The sequence below is a fragment of the Monodon monoceros genome, unplaced genomic scaffold (assembly GCF_005190385.1).
Source record: "Monodon monoceros isolate NGI ecotype Baffin Bay Population unplaced genomic scaffold, NGI_Narwhal_1 Super_Scaffold_18, whole genome shotgun sequence".
NCBI lineage: Eukaryota > Metazoa > Chordata > Mammalia > Artiodactyla > Monodontidae > Monodon > Monodon monoceros.
Window position 1 is genome coordinate 128,359,954 of NW_021703774.1, and position 20,978 is coordinate 128,380,931.

The window sequence follows — 20,978 nt, forward strand, 5'->3', positions numbered from 1 at the left end:
TACAGTTAATTTTGTTTCTAGCTTTTTGTTGAGACAGGTTCTTTGTCCATGACCTGTTTCATGTAGTCACCATAAAAAGGCTAAATAAGTGTGTACCACTGTGATCCCAATTCAAGGATGATAAAAATGATACATTTAAAATAACGTGTTAAAGAACTCCTAGCCAGTAAGAGGTGGATCCAGGATTCACAGCTAGGTAAGAGTACCATTAAAGGCCATGCTCTTGGTAACTATGCTCCAGGCCCTAAGTAAATGATTCTCTTGTTTCTCTCTTATTTTTTCTTTTCAGTACTCAGTGTTGGTAACTAATCTTATGGAAGACAGGATTCATAATCTTAAAAAAAAAAAAATCACTGTCATTAGACCATGGTTTTAACAAAAAGCATTTTAGCATTTGTTAACCAGAAAATTTCAGTAGATACATCCTCCTCTCCATGAATTTTGGGTAATCAAGAAATTACCATATAATATAAACATGCCGAAGTTAAAAAACAAAGCTTGAAAATATATAGATTTTCAGTGTTTTAGACAGTGGGTAAGTTCTAGAGACAGAAAAATTCTGAAGAAACAAATTATACTTTTAAAAATCAGTATATAATAGATGAAAAACCTTTAATGCCTTGATTACTTTGTGTGTCTAGTTCTGTAAGCTGTGGGAAGCCCTGAAGAGACCCTGGGGAGGCTATGCTATCTAACTGGAGGATATAATGGAAACAATGCTTGTAACTGTAGCACTGGATTGTAAAACAAATCCACAGGTGGCTTCTCTAGTAACACTGCAAATGGCCAACTCCTCTGTCCCAGATGAGAGGAGATTTTTCACCAGGATGGTGGTTAGCTGATGCCATTCATCTAATTAAATATATGTCTCCTTGGGGAAAGGAAAGTGATGTTTAAAAAATCAGAGAAGTCTTTACAGTTCTCAGCAAAGTGAGTAAAAGAGATGAGATCTTCTTGGTCTTTATAAAATGAATACAAAAGTGGGAAAGAAAAGAGCTGGTGACGCTTTAACTTAGAAAATTTAAGAAAACATGGGAAAGGCAGTCTAGGTTGCACATGATCTACATATCCTTTAAGATTTGAATAAAAACAAAAAAAGAATACCCTTTACATCTACATCCACAGAATTTATCATACGAAGCCATGTCTCAAATGCCCCTTACTCCATAAATCCTTTCCTTCTTCTTAGCTGGAAGATGTCTCTTCTTCCTCTAAGCTTACCTAACAGTTTACCTGAATTCCTTATGTCACATACATCATCTCATTTGTATCCTAATTATGTATGTACAGAATTGATCTCCCCGATGAGATGGAAAGGTGCCTGACACTGCCATCTGAGCCTCATTCATCTCCTTGGTCTGATTCATTTTTATATTCATCCTAGGTCTGTCTCATTTCAAAGTTGATGCTCTTTTTAACTGTACCTTGAGACCCTTCTAAAGCATTTCTTCTGTTTTTAGTTACTTGTTTAGTCTGAGATAGCTCCATAAGGAGGGTTTAAAGTCAAAATCTAGATGGAGAGAAGAGTCAGGTAAAAAGGAAGTTGGACTTGAAAGAGGTTAGCGATAAAGTATTTACTTTCCTAGGAGAGCCAAGGTTTATAAAAGAGTTTTCATGCTTAAATGAAGCACAGAACAAAAACAATGTGGGTTCTGTTCTGAGAACAGAATGGCTCATATATATAAAATACCCTGCTGACTAGAAGCTTAAAAAACAGGAATCAGTCAGATGGAAAGGGAAAAACAGGTCAGCAGGCATGATTTCCAAAGCACAATTGCATCATGGTGGTTTGAAGACCATCTGGCTGATGGACGGTGGCCCACTGACACCCAAGATGATTCAGCTAATCTGGATGGCTGGGTTCCCTTCCTCTGTTGCTGATCTTCAAACCACCTGTCCAAAGCTGCCAGCTCAGCCAAGGCTGCTCAAAGAGAACGACCTTTCCTCATGAAGACTGTGGTCAGTACATTCCACAGTGAATTATGCTTTACAGATAATGAAAGGAAAAGGCATGGCTCATGATTGTACATTTAACACAGACTTTACCCCCTTCTCCCCCACAAAAGGACTGATAAGAAATGCTACTCAATCCCTACTGAGAAGTCTCTTCCAAACCCTCTGAAAGTTTTAAACTTCCTCTGCTGGGTTCCTCCAACATCTTCAACATAAAGTGATAATAAATTTTATTTTATTTTTGTACTACTTTATTTTTTTCATACACAGTATTTGTCTATAGTCTTCTCCAACTAGACAGTGAGAACGTTGACAGTAGGAATTTATGTTTTACTTGAGAGTAGGCTATCAATAAAAGTTAAATTAGTTAAGGATGTTATTGTGGTTTGGAAAAACATTTCTGATCAGATAAACATTCCATAGTGTTGTTCCCTACCCTCTCTCCTCATTTAACATGACAAAAGAGTAAATACAACTGTTTTCCTTTTAAGATTTTACTAAGCAAAATTAATAACAAAAAAACCCCAGCAACTATACCTCTCTGACATAATTGAAAATTCTTTTTCAAAATAAAACTTATGTTGGTTTAAATTTTGTCATCCCCATATGTCGTAAAACCAACACTCTCTTCAAAAAACCACAAAATGGGGCTTCCCTGGTGGCGCAGTGGTTGAGAGTCCGCCTGCCGATGCAGGGGACACGGGTTCGTGCCCCGGTACGGGAAGATCCCACATGCCATGGAGCAGCTGGGCCCGTGAGCCATGGCCACTGAGCCTGCGCATCCGGAGCACACAATGGGAGAGGCCACAACAGTGAGAGGCCGGCGTAACCAACACCCCCCCCAAAAAAAAAAAAAAAAACCCACAAAATGATTTATTAGTTTCATTGCCAGCCTAAGTTCACAAATATTTCTTTCTGCAAAGTCATGTTTACTTGATGTGACAAATTAAATTTCTTTCTCCTACTCCCAATTATCAGCATATCTTCAAGGCTATTCACAATTCCAGAAAGGCAATGCACAAGTAAAGATAAAATGGAAATTATGCTAATAGGAATCCTTGGGTAATCAACCTCTCCATTCTGTATGAGGCCTGCTCCATTTCACTTAGTATTCAAAAAAGCACAACTTCTGAAAAAAGAAAAAAATGAACGTTCTTACTTCTATAAAGATATTCTAAAAGATTCAGCCTGCCTTGTCGAGTAATGGAATAAATATCTTGCCTCCCAACTATACTTGAGCCCTCATACCTCTCAGGAGATACCATAGCAGTAACTTCCTAATTGGGTTTCCAACTTCAAGACATTTTTGACTTTGCTATTACACTAATCTACGTGAAGTAGAGCCCTGATCACACAATTTCATTTTTCAAAATGCCTTCAACAGCTCCAAGTGCCTAATGCGTGACATCCAAACCTTCCGAGATCTAAATTCAAGACTCTCTCATTTGACCTCAATTTATTTTTCCAACCCCATCTTCTATTACTCTCTTTCACATACCCATTATATTCTTCTCCCCATTCCACACCCAGATTTTTCTTACTTCTGTGCTTTTGTTTGTGCTATTCCTACATTCTTATCTAACCATATTCATATTTTAAAATACAATATATCCATCAGAAGTAGCTGTTCTCCTACTAGGAAACTTCTAGTTTCTGTGAACTTCTGTGAACTCCTCCTAAAGCTTTATCTCTTAGGACACCTTGTTTTAGTAACATACATGTCTTATTTCCCCTATAAGACTACAAGCTCTTGAGGGTAAAGACTATGTGCAATTAATCTTTTTATGTTTTGCAAAGCAGGTATTTGGTAAATAATGGAAGAATGAACTGAATCAATAAGAAGTAAGTATGCAACAGTAAAATGAAGCATCAAGGATACAGCAGAAAAGCCATTCACTTATTCCACAAGTATTTATTAAGCAAGTACTATATGCTAAGCACTGAGGACTCAGTGGTCAGGAGGACAGTAAGTCTGGCCCTATAAAAGCATACAATTTAGTGTGGTGTTTACAGTCCTACATTATTAAAACATGGAGATAACGAGGGAAGGAAAAGTGACAGAATCCTAGTTGATAACCCCATTTAGAAATGGGTTCCTCTTTTTCTATAGGCCCAAGTGATATCACATAAAGGACAAAGGGCAATTTTCACTTTTTAAATGAATCATGAGTATTATTTAACTATGAAGAGAGTAAAGATTATTAAAGGGAACAGTGTAGGATGAAGTTGGTCATAAGAATAGTATCTCACATTTTTGAGCACTTATATTTCAGGCGCTACGCTTATTAATCTGTATACATTATTTTATTCATTTTGAGTCATAGAAAACTTGGAGGAGGCTTCCAAAAAGCAACTGTCCATGGACTTAGTGGTTATGAATTAACAAAGAGGAAGTGGGGAGGCAACCCAAGTGGAAGAAACAATAGGAACAAAGGCATAAGGGGGAAAATCAACAGATGTATGTGGAGCGCACAGCACGTTAATACACTGTAATGCTGAATAACACAACTGCCTCTGGGCATATGCGTATGCTACATAGCCGCTCTAGACCCCAGTCTCTTCTGTAAAGCGGTAATAAAAATACTGTCTCTCAGAGGTATGGATGTAAATAGGACTTGGGACAATGCATCCAAGATAGTGGACACAGTAGATACTATATTCAATCATCCTTTTCTAAGTTGCTGTCCTGTCAGCAGGAAGACAGCAGAAACCAGCTGGCTGGGTATAAACTAGAGAAAATACACAGTTAACATTAGAAGTCATTCCTGACAGAAAGTAAACAAAAGAAACCAAACAGGACCCCAGAAATGGTCTTCTCAAACTAAATGTTGACACCAACACTACACCTTTACTCGCTCTAAAACACAAAAGTGGGATCTCACAGCAGATTTACAATTCGATGCTAGGCTAGTTTTGTTGCTCACTGCACTGAGAAAAAATATGGGCAATGAAAGAAAAGTTCAGTTCCAAGCGGATGCTATTTTGATGGGAACATTCATAACTAAGAGTACTGTAGAAAAAATTATTCTAAAATACTGACCCCCACCCATCCAAAACAAAAAGGATTTATATGACATTCTATAAACGCAAAAGAATTAGGAATTAAGTACTAACACTTATTGGGTAGCTACCATGTGCCTGGCACAAAATAGCTAGATCTAGATAGATAGATATAGATATCTTCTCCTCTCCCTCTCTCATTTAATCTTAACAACCTTACGAAGTAGGAACTATTGTTATCTCCCTACAGTAGGAACTATTGTTATCTCCCTACAGATAAGTGGGGACAGAAGTTACTGTAACTATCCAAGTTCACATGCCTGGTGTATGGTTGTGCTAGGATTTGAACTGAAGTAGCACCCCTCTGGGGCCCCTCATTTCCACCACTGCTAACTGCCTACTCTGGTCTCAGTTAGAATGAAAATACCCAGTGCCAGCAAAGCTGTGGCTAAATGGCTATCAGTGGGGAGTCAATATCACTACAGTCTTTTCTGATAGTAACTAGTAAATACAGATTAAAATTTTGAACTTGTGTACTTTTTGCCTCAGCAATTGTACATTGGGGAAATCTACGCTATAGAAATAAAAGCACCAGTACCAAATGATTGACATACACATGTGTGCAGGTGCGCACATCACACATGTATGTTTATTTTGGTATTCTTTTACTGGCAAAAAATTGGAAAGTAATCTGAATGTCTGTCAATTGGAAAAAATATATAATACAGCATATTAAATATGACTATTAGATTAAGCAAAATAAAGCACCTTTTCTCTTTTTAATGTATAGAATCTATTTCAGAAGAATGCATAATATGCACCTCAAACTTAACCAGTCTACAATGACCTCTTAATTTCTGCCTAAATGTAAATGGCACCACCATCTACCTAGTTGCTCAAGCCAAAAATCTAGGTCTATCCACGATTCTCTAGTTCTCTTCGGCTCCCACATTTAATCAAGTCTGATTCAACATCCAAAACATCAAGAATCATCAGCTCACTTTTCTTTGCTTCCAACCCCAAAACCTCATCTAACCACAATCAGGTCTTGCCTGGGCTTCTGCCGTCTGGTGTATTACTTTTACCTTCCTTTAGTCCATTCTCCACCTGGTAGACTATATTATCAGGTCACCTCACTCCCCTGTTAAAAACCTTCCAGTGGCTTCTACTGCACACAGACTAAAACCTGAACTTCTTACTCTGACTCACAAAGCTCCTCTCTCCCTCCCACGTCACATTCCCTCCCTCTCTCTTGCATTTTATCCCACTACTCTCCAGGGCTCCCAATATGCGCCCCGAGCTTATTCTTGCTTGAGAGCTATTCTCGTCCTTTCTGCAGAGAAAGCTCTTCCCCCTTATTTTTGCATGTCTGGCTCCTTCTTATCATTTTGATCTTGTTTAAATTTCACCTTGTCCAAGAGGCTTTCCCTATAACCAATCAAAGTAGTCACAAGCCACATTCCCTATTTTAATTATCTGTAAGACACTGAACACTATTGATAACTCTCCTAGTTTATTTATGCATTTGCTAGTTAATTTCCTCATTAGAAGGTAAGCCGAACCATGTCAGGGAGACTTATCTGTTTTATTCATGCCTATATCTTTAAATACCCAAAATAGTACCTGGCGCATAATATGCATTCATCGAATACTCGTTGAATGGAAAGAATACGTATCATATGATCAAATATTTACTAAAAGAGACGCTATTCAAATAGTTTATTTTTGTTATAGAAGCAAAGGAAAAAGTATAGAAAGATACTAAACAATAAAACTTAACTTCCTTGAGGAGGTACGGAAAGGAAAATAAAATTTTCTAATAACTGCATTGTTTGATTAGTTATAATAAATGCGTATTTTAGGGAATTAAAAATAATTTAATAAGTAAAAAATGAGAAGAGAATGTAACGTTCCTCAGCTGGGAATCCCTCAGCTGATTATTTATATAGCCAGCTACCTATCTATCTATCCAACCATCTCTAGAAGCATATTACTATGTTAGCAATCTTGTTGTACTAGTAATTTCTTCACCAATAGATGAAAATGTTTAAAGACACCAGCAATCATAGTATTAAAGTGTTTTTAAACCATAAAGAAAGGTACGATTCAGTCATTAAAAAAGAGAATTTTCTAATAAATTCTGAAATGCCTAGTTAGGACAAATTGCATATCTAGAATGAACCTTAAGGAACTTTGAGGAAGGCAGTACTCATGTGGTTAAGTTCGAATGTGTTTGTTTAACATTGTTATATTACTTTATAATCAGTGCCTCAAATACTTCCTATTTTAATTAGGGAAATACCCTAGCTAATAAATTCTGAGTTTGGAATACCAGATACTGAAAATCCATGTAATTCATTCACTAAGCTAATTAGGAGTCATCTTACCTCAGTAGAAGATGGGGAACTTGATGGTAATGGAAAGGGAGTAACGGCCATCTGACTGACTGCATCTTCATTTCTGTGGATGTTAAAATAGGCAGAATCAGTACACAGTAAAAGGCAGTATCAGTACATGGTAAAAGCTAAGTTCTTGGCTCAAATTAGAATCACTTCCTAAGTTCTCAGTTGAAAATGCACTCACAGCACCACAGAATTAAAAAAAAAATGTAAATATACACTGGTTTTGAGCATGCAAAGCCATTAGGTACAAAAACAGATGTATTACTCAAGGGATACTAAGATACAATTATTAGTGACAAAGAGTGATGATGCTAGAAGTTGGCCAACTTCTGCTTAGTAAGTCAGGTGCTGCAGAGGATACTTTTGGAAAGGCATCAACTCTTTCAACACCGAGGAGTATAAATTTTTCATATGGGGTGTGCAACCTCTAGGCCCCATTAATGTCTGGAGCATTTTGTTCTTTGAACTGGAAAGGTTCCCAGCCTCCTCATTTGCCTTCTAAATTTGTTCTGCCAGATGAAGGATGATGGGATGTATATGACAGTCCCCGCATGGGCGGACTGTGTGAGAAGGAGTCTAATTGGAGCAGAGGAGGTGGGAGCTAAAACTTCATTACCAGGAGGACAGGCACAGCACAGCTCCTAGAATACCAGTTCTGGTGATTTGGGCTATTTCCACTATGTTACTAGCAAATGGTAGGTAAGCAGTGGTTCTGTGGGAAATCTATCCTTTACTGTTCATTCGTGACACACAACCAAAATAGTTATCTCAAGATTTATGTGAAGTTTGACTTTAGGTTTCACAATATAAACCAAAGAAGCTTCTTACTGGCGTGCAAAGATTTAAGACTGTTCACAGATCTCTTGTCCGGTGTACATAGGACAGCCACTATCTGACTTAGGAGGGCACTCAAATCTATTTTATCCCATTTTATTTTTTATGTCTCACCAATTGGAAAAAGACCCATCAGTCGATGTCTTTCCTACTTTGAGGCTTTAATCATATCCCTGCCTTTACCTGAAATGCCTTTCTTTTTAAAATTTATACCCCACCCATCCTTCTCCTCCAGTGTGAGTTCAATAACCTCAACTACATGAATTATTCCCTTGAGTTCAAAGACTATATATTGATGTCTTCCAAATTCACAGTTAGCCTGGATCTTTTTCTGAGCCTAGGATCTGCATATCCAACTCCCACTTTACGTCTCCACTAGATGTCTTAGATGCATCTCAAATAAAATAAAGCTCTTTATCCCGCTCAGTTCCCAGAGGGTTCCACAGTCAACTTCCTCTTCACCTTAGTAAATATCAACAGTATTCACCCAGTTGTTTAACTAGGAACCTAAAAGTCATTCTTGAAACCTCTCACTGCTCAATTGTATACCTAATCCATCAAGAAGTCTTATTGATCCTACCTTCAAAACGTATCTTGAATCTTTGCACTTCTTTCCATCCTATCCTAGTATAAGTGATCATCATTTCTCACCTGAATTAATATATTTAAGAACATCCTATCTGGTCTCCCTACTTACACTCTTCATCCTCTGTTCAACCCATTCTTCACCCAGCAGTTATTATGGTTCTAAAACATAAATCTGATTATATTTCTTTCTCCTGCTTAAAATCCTCCTATGGCTCCTTACTGCACTTAGGATCAAGTTCAAAATTGTTAGGGAGGCTATAAGGCCTTGAGCAATCTGGCCCCAGCTCCCACCTCTGGCCTTTTCTGGTTCTCCCTTCTCTTCCTCACTCTGATCCAACCCAGTTACACAGGCCTCCTCTCCATTTCTCAGCTGAGCCAAGCTCCATCCACCTCATGGCCTTCTCTCATCTTCTCTTCTGCTCTGCATGCTTCATGCCCAAATCTTTTGTCTGAGTTTTTCCTATTTCTCCTTCATAGCTCACCATAAATGTCATCTCCTGAAACAAGCTTTCCAGGACCTCTACTATATGCTCACAGCACCTGTCAATGATCATAAATCCGTTTTCTTTCAAAATGTACCTAACTGATTTGTATGCACACCTGCTTCAAATCTGTCTTCCCCTCAAATGGTAAGCACTCCAAGGACAGAACTCATGTCCTTCCTACTCTCTATTACATCATCTACGGCAAACACATTGCCTGGAAAATAGTCTGTACTTAACATAGTTATTTTTAAAAATGCAATGATCACTCACTTCATTAAAGAGACAGAGGCAGTTTCAGTTCTAGAACTACCATTAAACTAGCTGTGGGATTTGGGGGAAATCACTTCCAAGAGAATCCGTCTCCTGATCTCTTAAGTAATAAGTAGGCTGAACTGTAGGAATTCTAAGTTGATATAAATTCTTGTGGAATAAGGCAGAGTATAAATTAAGAGATGAAGTCTAGGTACCATTTCTTGCTCTAACCTTCTTAAATTCTTAGATTATCTAGCACGCCAGCCAAACCAAAGCAAAGGGAGAAAAACTAAAATCACAAAGTGACACAGAGCATGGAGAACATGTCTGCTTCTTCTGACATTATTATAGATGCCCTGAGCATGCACTATTATGTTAAGAGATGGCTATTGTTTTTCAAGGAGTACAATCCGTTCCTCAGCAGTTTGCTCATACACAGAAGAAGTAATCAATTACCCATGGGTAAGTAACAGCATTTTCCCAGTGGTGATTCCCTTTCCCATTCAATCTCCCCCATGGAATAACACAATAGAGCTCAGCTCTAGCTTAGAGCTGAAAGCCAACAGGACATATCTGCTCCAGATTCAGAGCCCGTGGGGCAGAGCGTATTTGGCAGTAATTAAGCAGATGGCTTTTCATATCTCTTTCAAAGGTTACCGGCATTAAAAAACATAGCTACACATAAATTCTTATTGAGAAATTATGATTAGCTGGACCAAGTTATCCCCTCATAATTTAACAATTTTCCCCCAAATTAGTATGACTTTACTGGGCTTTAAAGTCCATATTAATTTTTTAAAAACAGAACAGTACAGAAAACCTCAGTGGAGTGAAGAAAGCTGCTATAAAAATTTACAGTTCATAATCTGTTATAATCCACTAGTGAGTGAGTGTTCACACACCTCGGCATTAAGCAAGTGGAGACCTGACAGGGCAGCAATTTTAAAGAGAAAGAAATGGGAAGAGGGAAACCAAAGGAGAGAAGATAATCACACTTCACACAAACAGTTAACCTGAAAGACTTCTGGGGACCCTCTGACCCCTCAGAGTCCATGATTCTCATAAGGAATGAAATCTGTTTGCTTCATAATTAACCTTTTCTTCCCAGTATAATCAACATAAGTTTCTTAGGTCCTGGTGCCCCACACGGTATACAATCAGGAATTGTAATTGTTTGTTGGTGTTCTTGTAATTCTTTTTAACAGCTGTTGGGAGAGAGAGAGTGGAATTCTACCATGGATAAATGTGAGAAGGTTTCCAGGGTACCTTGGAACACTGTGTAGGTATGTCCTTATCACTGGACTTGCCGTGCTCTATTAAGATTATTTGTGGGCTCCCCTGGTGGCGCAGTGGTTGAGAGTCCGCCTGCCGATGCAGGGGACACGGGTTCGTGCCCCGGTCCGGGAAGATCCCACATGCCGCGGAGCGGCTGGGCCCGAGAGCCATGGCCACTGAGCCTGCGCGTCCGGAGCCTGTGCTCCTCAACGGGAGGGGCCACGACAGCGAGAGGCCCGCGTACCGCAAAAAAAAAAAAAAAAAAAGATTATTTGTGCTGCTGTTTCTCCCTCTCTAAACACAGAGATGGGATCTTATTTCTTTATATCCCCAGCTTGTAGCAGGATACCTCAGCGAGAGTAGGTGTACTATAAATGTCTGTTGAGTGAAAGGGGTCTTAACAAAGCAGGAAAAAGATATGAAGTAGAACTATCAAGAGTGTGCTCTATGCTTTCCAAGCTACTTCACGAGTTAGAGAAGATGTGCTGCCGCAGTCAGCCAGCTATTGGTATTTTACATTAATGGACATTTCTCGGAGTGTCTGCCCAGCTCGCAGTGATTCCATGGATGGGCTATACTGTGTAACACCGACAGCTGGCCTCAACCTCAGTGGATGTAGGGGGCAGACGCCAGCCACATTTTGAGCCCATCAATTATCTCTCCCAGGGACTCAAAATCTAGAACAGACTCATAGAGATCAAGAGAGTGGTATCTAGACAATACTAATGGAAATGCTCAAGGCTAAACAGGGGCTTCAGAACTCCCTTCTGCTGATGTCTCTGAAGTCGCCCTACTTCCTTCTCTTCAGAGTCTTAGCTGTATGGCTTCTTCTTAAGGGTCCACAAGATATCCCTGTGTCCTTACAATACATTCTCCTTTTAATTTAAGCTGGCTAGAGTTTACTTCAATTGGTTGAAACTCAATAATATAGCTCTGATTTCATTTTGAATATATTCATTTGTTTAACAAATATTTATACTATGAATACAAAAATGAATAAAACATGATTCCTGCCTTTGATGATATTAGCAATTAGTGAGGAACACAGCTAGGGTAAACAGACAATTACAATAGTGGAATTTCTGTCTATGGACTGTCAATTTAGTTTTTCTCCAAAAGGATGCTAGAACACACCCAATTCAGTTTTTTTGTTTGTAGAATATTTATATTTATGACAAAGACACATTCTGGATCCACATTTCAATTCAATCTTGTTATAAAAATATATTCATATTGGTAAAAATCGTGCAAAACATGTGTTAGGCAGAATTCTAAGAAGGCTCCCAAGATTCCTGCTCCCTGGTTTACAGGTTGTGAGTAGGATGAATTCCCTTCCATGATTAGGTTAAATTATACAGCATAGCTGACCTTAAGATAAAGGCAGATTACCAGATTGGGCAAGACCTAATCACATGGGCCCTTTAAATCTGGAGATTTCACTTCTTAGAGCCTCATTGTCCTGATCTCTGAAATTAGTAGGTTGACCTACATGAATTTTAAGGAATGCCTGGAGGTCAGAGATAGAAAGTCAGAGATTAGAAGTACCATCTCTGGCTTGAGCATGAAAGGGGCCTCATGGTAAAGAATGTGAATGGCCTCTAAAAGCTAAGAAAAGTCTCCATCTAAGAACCAACAAGGAAATAGACTTTAACAAGAATGAGCTTGGAAGTAGGTTTTTACCCAAGGCTCCAGGAAAGCGCTCAGCCTGGCCACCATCTTGATTTCTGCCTCATGATATCCTAAGCAGAGAGCCCAGCCCCTCTGTGCCAGACTGCTGACGTACAGAACTGTCAGCTAATACATGGGTGTTGCTCTAAGCCATTAAATTTGCGGTAGCTTGTTACACAGCGAGAGAAAAGTAACACCTAACAAAACTTTTTGATTTGGAAAACACGATCACCAGAAACATAACTTTTGAGTTCTTACCGTGTACTGCTGTTTTGATGCTTTTTATGTGTTAACTCATTTAACCTTCATAACAATTCTACGTAGTAGTTATAATTATTTTCTTCATTTTACACAGAGGTTAAGCTACCTGACCAAAGTCACAAAGCTAATAAATAGCAAGCTGAGATTAAAATCCAGCCACCTGGTTTCAAAACCTACTCTTTTAACTATTATATTACAGTGTTTTCCATTTCAATAGCCTGACCCAAAGCCACAAATATCTTCTCTCATATATGCAAGCTAATATCCCCAGATCCATCTTGGGGAAAAGTTCTACTAGGTCACAATTTACTCTTTTTTTTTTTTTTTTTTGCGGTACGCGGGCCTCTCACTGTTGTGGCCTCTCCCGTTGCGGAGCACAGGCTCCGGACGCGCAGGCTCAGCGGCCATGGCTCACGGGCCCAGCCGCTCCGCAGCGTGTAGGATCTTGCCGGACCGGGGCACGAACCCACGTCCCCTGCATCGGCAAGCGGACTCTCAACCACTGCGCCACCAGGGGAGCCCTGTCACAATTTACTCTTAAAGCTATTTCACAATTTTCCTCAGGGTAAAGATGCATGCAGGGTTCTAAGTTTGCGCACTCTGACTCGATCAACTTTTCATAATTAAGTTCGGAGTATCACAGCTACATTACTCATCCCTCAAATAAATATAACGACTGTAAAATGCTTTAAAATACTCATTGTGCTTGATAGTGCAGGTAGGATGGTGAATAATATGATGGAGTGTAATTCCCTCAGTACTCTTCTCTGACACTGAGTAGGGCTGTTCCTAAATCCTCTGGCTGGTAGTTTTCTTCACCTTTAAAGTTGAGCCAGTTCTCGATTAACTACGTTTCCTTTTCTGCCTTGGTGATCATGGAAACACAGGCTGAGATGGAACCTCTGTTGCCTGGGTACCTAACTGACCATAGGGAGCAGAGAGGCCCCCTTGCTGAGCCCCTGTAGACCTGTAAAATGAGAAAGAAAGAAACACTGTGTCGTTTTAAGCGACTGACATTTGGGCTGTTAGTTAATGTTTGAAGCATTATTGAGTCTATCCTGACTCAAAGATGTTCTAAACAAGTTCATTCTATAATAATTTTTTTCCGAAAAGTCATGCTTGTACCTTAATCAGAATAGCTAAAAACTGGAAACAACCCAAATGTTCACCTTCAGGAGAATGGATCAAAAAATTGTGGTATCTTCATAGATTGGAATATTCCTCAGTAATTAAAGGAACTATTGATATATATGACAACAAGGATAAAACTCAAAAAAAATATGTAAAATGAAAGAAACCAGACACAGAATGATAGATGTTGCTTGATTCTATTTACACGAAGCTCAAGAATAGTTAAAACTAATCTGTGGTGACAGAAATCAGAAGTGTTGGCTCTGCAGGGAGGGACTGACTGGAAAGGAGCACCAGGAAGCTTTCCGGGTGAATGAATTTCTTACATTTTTGTTTTGGGTGATGGCTACACAGGTGTATGCTTTGTATTATCAAAACTCAACAAACTGAACACTTAAAATCTATTGCATTGAGTATAAATCATACCCCAGTTTAAAAATGAATTCATGATTATATAATGTGTAAGACATCTATGTGCTCTTCTGGAAAGAAATCCAGTCCTAAGCAGACCTAGGTAAATGTACAATTCCATCTGCAGTTCTACCAGTAAGACGTAAGCAAGATACTACGCACCTTTTAAAAAATCTTACTTCTTAATCTATAAAATTAGGATAATATCTTCTAACAGAATTGAGAGATAACATAAATGTCATAACACTAAAGCATAGGAACAATAGTTAACAGTTAATGTTTTATGATGTTCAGTCTCAGATGCTTACATTTTCAGGTGCTAAGTCCTCAGTTACTCTTGATTCATTCACCCATCAACTCTTATACCCAAAGAAAGCATTCAGTCTAAAGGTCTCATTCTAAAGATTTCATTCTTTTTTCTCTTTTCTTCTAGTTCAATGTCCCCATCCTAATTCATGCACTTTTCACATCGTCTATACTGTGACAACAGCTTTCTCTGTGTCTCAGTCAATCCAAATCGCTCCCCTCTCAACTGTGAAATCCCCTCTCTGCAACCAAGCCTGCAAATGCACTCTAAATAACCCAACATCATAGAGTTCGCTCTATTGGTGTTAGTTTTGCCTGATGTATAGTTATTTATCTGCATGTCTTAGAAGTTCTTGAATAACTTCTTATTTAACTCCGTGGTCTTATATAGTATCTGAGATACAGTAGGTACTCAATAAATACTTGAATTAAATTTGTTCATGCAGTTTAGACTTAATTTTTTCCTATGTAAATCTACCCAGGTAGCATTAACTAGCTCTTGCTGTACCACTGTCACAACAGTAATCTCTCTCTCTTCTGAATTTCTAAACTACTAACATGGCTTTTCTCAGCAACTTCTTTCTATTCTTCAAAGAATACTTCACTGCATTCTTAGAAGCACATACATGTCACATACACGGATATGTTGATAAAACCCTTTATGTTTATTCCTTACCCATCAAAGTTGTAACTATAATTAAGTCGTAGTAAGAGATTTCAATAACATGTTATTTAAAGCATCAATCCAGTAATCATTGACTAATTCCTTAGGATTAAATATGAGATTCTCTCTCTAATGTAAACTCTAAAAGAATGCTACAAATTGTGGTTAAAAGAAAGATTAGTGAGATATGAGGAGAACATACTTATCTTCAGGAAAGCACACTGAGCCCATGACAACAGTTTCTGAATGAGGAAAAAAAAAAGACATCTGATGTAATGGGCTGTTGTATGTGTGTGTGTGTGTGTGTGTGTGTGTGTGTGTGTGTGTGTATTTGTAGAATTCCATAACTTTTCATTTATCAGGGTCTGAGATATCTCCAAGGAGCATTTCTCCTTCTTTTAAAAGTGAAAGTGTGTTGCATCCTAAAATTTATACGGAATAGCCAAAACAATCTTGAAAAAGAAGAACAAAGTTGGAGGTCTCACGCTTCCTGATTTCACAATGTACTACAATGCTATAGCAATCAAAACAATGTTGTACTAGCTTAAGAACAGACATATAGACCGATGGAATAGAATAGAAAGAAAACCCTGAAGTAAACCCTCAGTGTCGGGTCAAATGATTTCAACAAGGGTGCCAAGACCATTCAATGGGGGAAAGGATGATCTTTTCAACAAATTGTACAGGGAAACCTGGATATCCACATGCAAAAGAATGAAGTTGGATCCTTCCCCTATACCATATACAGAAATTAACTCAAAATAGATCAAAGACCTGAACATAAGAGCTAAAACTATAAAGCTGTTAAAGAAAACACAGGGGACAAACTTCATGACATTGGATTTGGCAATCATATCTTGGATTTGACACCAAAAGCCCAAGCAACAACAAATAGATAAATTGGACTATATTAAAATGAAAAACTTCCGTGGATCAAAGGACACAATCAACAGAGTGAAAAGGCAACCTATGGAATGGGAGAGAACTTTTGCAAATCGTATATCTGATAATGAGTTAATATCCAGAATACATAAAGAATTCCTGCCACTCAACAACAAAACAAACAACCTGATTAAAAAACAGGAAAAAGACTTGAAAAGACAACTCTCCAAAGAAGTTATACAAATGGCCAATAAACACATAAAAAATGCTCAATATCACTAATCATCAGAGAAATGCACATCAAAACCACGCTGAGATACCACCTCATACCCAATAGGATAACTACTATCAAAAAAATGGAAAACAATAAGAGTTGGTGAGGTTGTAGAGAAACTGGAACCCTTGTCCACTGTTGGTAGGAATGTAATATGGTGTAGCTGCTATGGAAACTATAGTGGTTCTTCAAAAAACTGAAAATAGAATTGCCATATAATTCAGCAATTCCACTTCCGGGTATATATGGAAAAGAACTGAGAGTCTCAAACGGACATTTGTACACTCATGTTCATACTAGCATTATTCACAATAGTCAAAAGGTAGAAGCAACCCGAGTGTTTCTCAACAGATGAGTGGATAAACATACAATGGAATATCATTCAGTTTTAAAAAGGAAGGCAATTCTGACACATGCTACAACATGGATGAACCTTGAAAACATTATGGTAAGCGAAATAAGCCAGTAACAAAAGGACAAATACTGTATGAGTCCACTTTTATGAGATACCTAGTGTAGTTAAATTGAGAGAGAGAAAGTAGAAAGATAGTTGCCAGGAGCTTGGGGGTGGGGGCGGAGAGGACAGAATGGGGTATTATTTGTCAATGGGTATAGAGTTGCAGTTCTGCAAGATGTAAAAAGTTTTGGAGATAGATGGTGGTGATGGCTGTAAAACAATGTGAATATACTTAACTCTACTTTAACTGTACACTTAAAAATGGTTAATAAGGTAGATTTTATGTTATGCATATTTTACCACAATTAAAAAAATTAAGTAAGACCAAACAAAGTACAAGTGTGATGAGAATACATTTGAATTATTTAGAATATCACTTAAAACCATTTTGTCTTCAGGACTGCTCTGGTCTTACCACTTGGAAATTCACTTTCACTAAACCCATAAATCTTATTTTATGTCCACAAAACAGCATTATATCAAAAGTAGAAGTTATGTGCCTGAATTCAACCAGGAGTGCTGAGTACGTTGATTTAATTTTTTGCAACCTGTTCTAAAATGATTATAACTACAATCTAGTGGCTAGCACATTGTTTAGGTGTACACATACAAAAAGCTGAATAAATGAACACATGAACACAACTAAACAGGCCTAGATAATTTTTTCTGACTGTATTATCAATAAGTACAGTGATGTGAGACACTTGAAAATAAACTCTACATTTGCTATATTAATTGGAACATGACATTGAATTAACATTCAGCCAGGAAAGCTCCATGTAAATGAACCAGAAGTAACATATAAAACAAAGCAAATCATTATATCTCAGTGGGAGCAAAACTCCTTTCTGAAAAGATTCCAGGAGGTATTTCTAACTATATGAATACACTAAATAGTTTCCAATTTCCAACTGGAAAAACCACCAAAATAGCTAAATATGCAGAATCTGAAATAAATGCCTAGTGAGTGGAATTATGAACTCCATTTTTGGCATTCCTAACAATGTCAATCACTAACTGAGGGCTGCTGGGAGTAACTCAGCATCTAGACCCACATTTTACAAAGGTGGCCCCAGGTAAGTTCTAAATAATGGTTGCCATTTGAACAGAGGAAAAGTTGACTCATAAAATATTTGGCAGTGAAGGTTAGCAGGAGAGTTACTATGGGGAGCTTTAGGACTGGATGGGATAAATGACAGCCTACCAAGTTTCTCATAGAGACTCTTTCTAAAGATAGTACAGTAGATATCCACAGCCATTCTCCTCTTTATTCCGGCTGGCAAAGCCCAAATGTTGTTCAGGTATCCAGACCTCACCAGAAGGCCATGTGCTAGGAAAGGTGACTCTTCCTGCAGGTATAAATCTGGGAAAAATCTTGCCTGATTTCTCTGAAATCATCGTGGTAATCTCATTTCAAGAGCCAATGGCAATGGAAACCTGTCATACTGGAGACCTCAGTAGAGACTTGTTCAGAGGTCTTGTGCTCTGCTAAAGAAGTCTGAAAGATAAAACCTTCTCAGGATCAAGGCTTAGAGCCTACATGTGACAAACATATGTGCAGAGAGAACTCACTCTGGTTGCTCATGATTTGTTCAGAGAGCTCTACTTTTAGCATCCTTCCCATTCATTAGGATTCTTTGGCAGCAAGCAATAGAAATGAATTTAGGCCACCTTAAGCAAAAGGTAATTTATTAGAGGGATATTGGAATCTCTCAAAACATAGGCAGGCTATATGATCAGACTTGGAACAGACCAGGAACTAAGAGACTTCCAGAGGACAAGGAAGCAGGATGCAGAATGACGTCATAGCAGGAGCCTCTGATCAAGGCCCTGTGGCTCCATGAATAAACACCATACATATAAAGTCACTCATATTACTTGCCTCCTGTTCTAAGCCTAAGATATCATACTGCCCAAACTTAGGCTGCATGACCACCCACTGGCCACACCTTGGCAGTGAAAGAGAGATCTATTTCAGCTTCTACAGAGGGAGACAGGTATCTAGATTTACTGTTTTTACTGTTCCATCATACTATATACATTGTGTGCATGTGTGTGTGTGTTTGGGGGAGAGGAGTCTATCAAAGGAAACAGGCATTCTACTGTGTAGTAGAAAGGTGTAAAAATACCGCCAAAAAAAAATAAATCCCATCATCCCTGTGACTATCACAACTAGCTGAGTGCCAAAAGAAGTGAAACAAATATAGTCATGATTCCCACAAGCTGGTATTAAGAAACAAGAGCAGCAAAGAAAAAGTTAGCAATTCTATTCATGCAATAATAACAGTGGTTTTCAAAGATACTTTACAAGTCATACAAGAAAGATGGGCTTGTTTGGTAGCAGCACTTTACCTAATTGACTAAATTCATCAGAATTCACGAATGGCCCTGTAAAATATTTGGTTACTTCAGACTACCTAGCTACAGCCACCCTCAAAAGAGAAACATTTATGGCTACTGTGGATATTCAAAAGAATATGTCATAGGCTGTCAAGATGTTTCCAGAAATGTATGACCCGATGGAATGATAACTGGATAAGGTTACCACAGTCTGTCAAAGGGAGCAATATATAAATTCCAATGTTTTTGACAAAAGATCAAAACACAAAACACTCTAATTTCACCTTGTTCTTGAACCAAAAGTCTTATAAATTCTACTTATGAATTTAAAATTACTATTTAAAATGGATAGTACAGGAAACAAGTATGGAAGAAATAAGCAAGAGTCAGCATTTCAGAGCACCTGAGAGACTTATATGGATCTACCACACGGTCCAACTAAACAAAGAAACAGAAGAGCCTTGAAACTACAGGAGAGTCTCTACTTCCTACAACTGCTAACATGGTTCAGTGCTAATGACAGGCCTCCTCCTCAAAACTTCTTGTCATATATGCCATGGATGATATTTTATTGTGCACTTGAAAAGGGGCCTTACATTCTTTAATGGTCTATGAGAGTGAGAAAGATGCTTGCTTACAGAAATCAAATCAAATGACACACATAGCTGTGTTCATCCAATGATACTTTCCTAAAGAAGGACTGCTTTTCTTCTAGAAGTAATGTTCAGGTATATTGGGCATAACATCCAATTCTAGAAATCTTTGGGTTTCTATACATACTATGACTTTGCTTACTTATCCTTCTGGTCTGAGGTTAAACGTCTTTCTCTGTGACACCCTCCCACAGGCTTCAAAGACCAGGTTAGGTGTCTCTCTTATATGCTCCTATAGTATCACAGCACTTACACCACTGGATAAGGTACTGGGCTGTTTTACTCTCTGTGTCCTCTCTTAGGGCAGAGACTGTGTTCTCTGTGTCACTCGCTCCACAACACTAGCACAAGTAGGCACTGTGCAAATACTTGTCAAACAAATGCATGAATGTTTCTTAAGTCAAATTCATACTTGTTCCCACAATCTTTTTTCCCTCCTATTGATCAAAACTAGATGTAAAGAATCAAGAGCACAATAAAGGTCTTAAAAACAGGCTTTCAATTTGTTTATCCAGATGGACTTACTCCGACATTCACATTAATTTCAAATCAACTTCATCTTTTAGGGACATGGCTAGAGGATAACAGGCCACACCATATTTTTAATTACAAAAACAAGACATGTTCAGTGGATACAGTAAGGTGGATCCCATGGCGAGTCCACTTTCACTTGTTAGGGCTTGACAGCTAGCACTAAATCTTTCCAAGGGTTTCAGTTTCATTTGGCCTCCTTTAGCCCCAGCAGTTTTTAACAGTACACATTTTCCACATGTAATTAAGTAATGGAGAGTGAGTTGTTATACATGACATTTAATTTTCGATAGTGGGGGAAGGTATGACAAGAGCTGCAGGCAAGATCATTAATCTTCTTGGATCCCTGCACTGCCAAATACAGCAATTCATTCTTGATCGTATTAATACAGTGTTCCTCCTGTACTGAAATTGGAGCGCTTGTGTAGAGGGGCTCATGTGGAATAGGAAAACTCACAGAATTGAATGTGTGGTACACAGTAAGCCCCCAGACTGTAATATACATCTAGATGATCTAGAGTAGAATAATTTAGTACCCCAGAGTCTATATGTGCACTGGGCACAATTACATGATCACAGGATTGTCCAAAATCTAGCAATGTAGGGAGAAA

The 20,978-nt window shown here is 38.3% G+C and overlaps 1 protein-coding gene across 5 annotated transcripts in view; it reads right to left on the bottom strand.

The window, feature by feature from the left end:
• The window catches only part of PATJ (PATJ crumbs cell polarity complex component), a 353,415-nt gene that overhangs the window by 92,157 nt on the left and 240,280 nt on the right, over nucleotides 1–20,978 (bottom strand). For all 5 annotated transcript variants that reach the window (XM_029230615.1, XM_029230612.1, XM_029230614.1 and 2 more), the window contains one exon: nucleotides 7,341–7,413. In XM_029230615.1, the coding sequence (XP_029086448.1) occupies nucleotides 7,341–7,413 (73 nt within the window). The remainder of the gene's footprint in view (nucleotides 1–7,340; nucleotides 7,414–20,978) is intronic.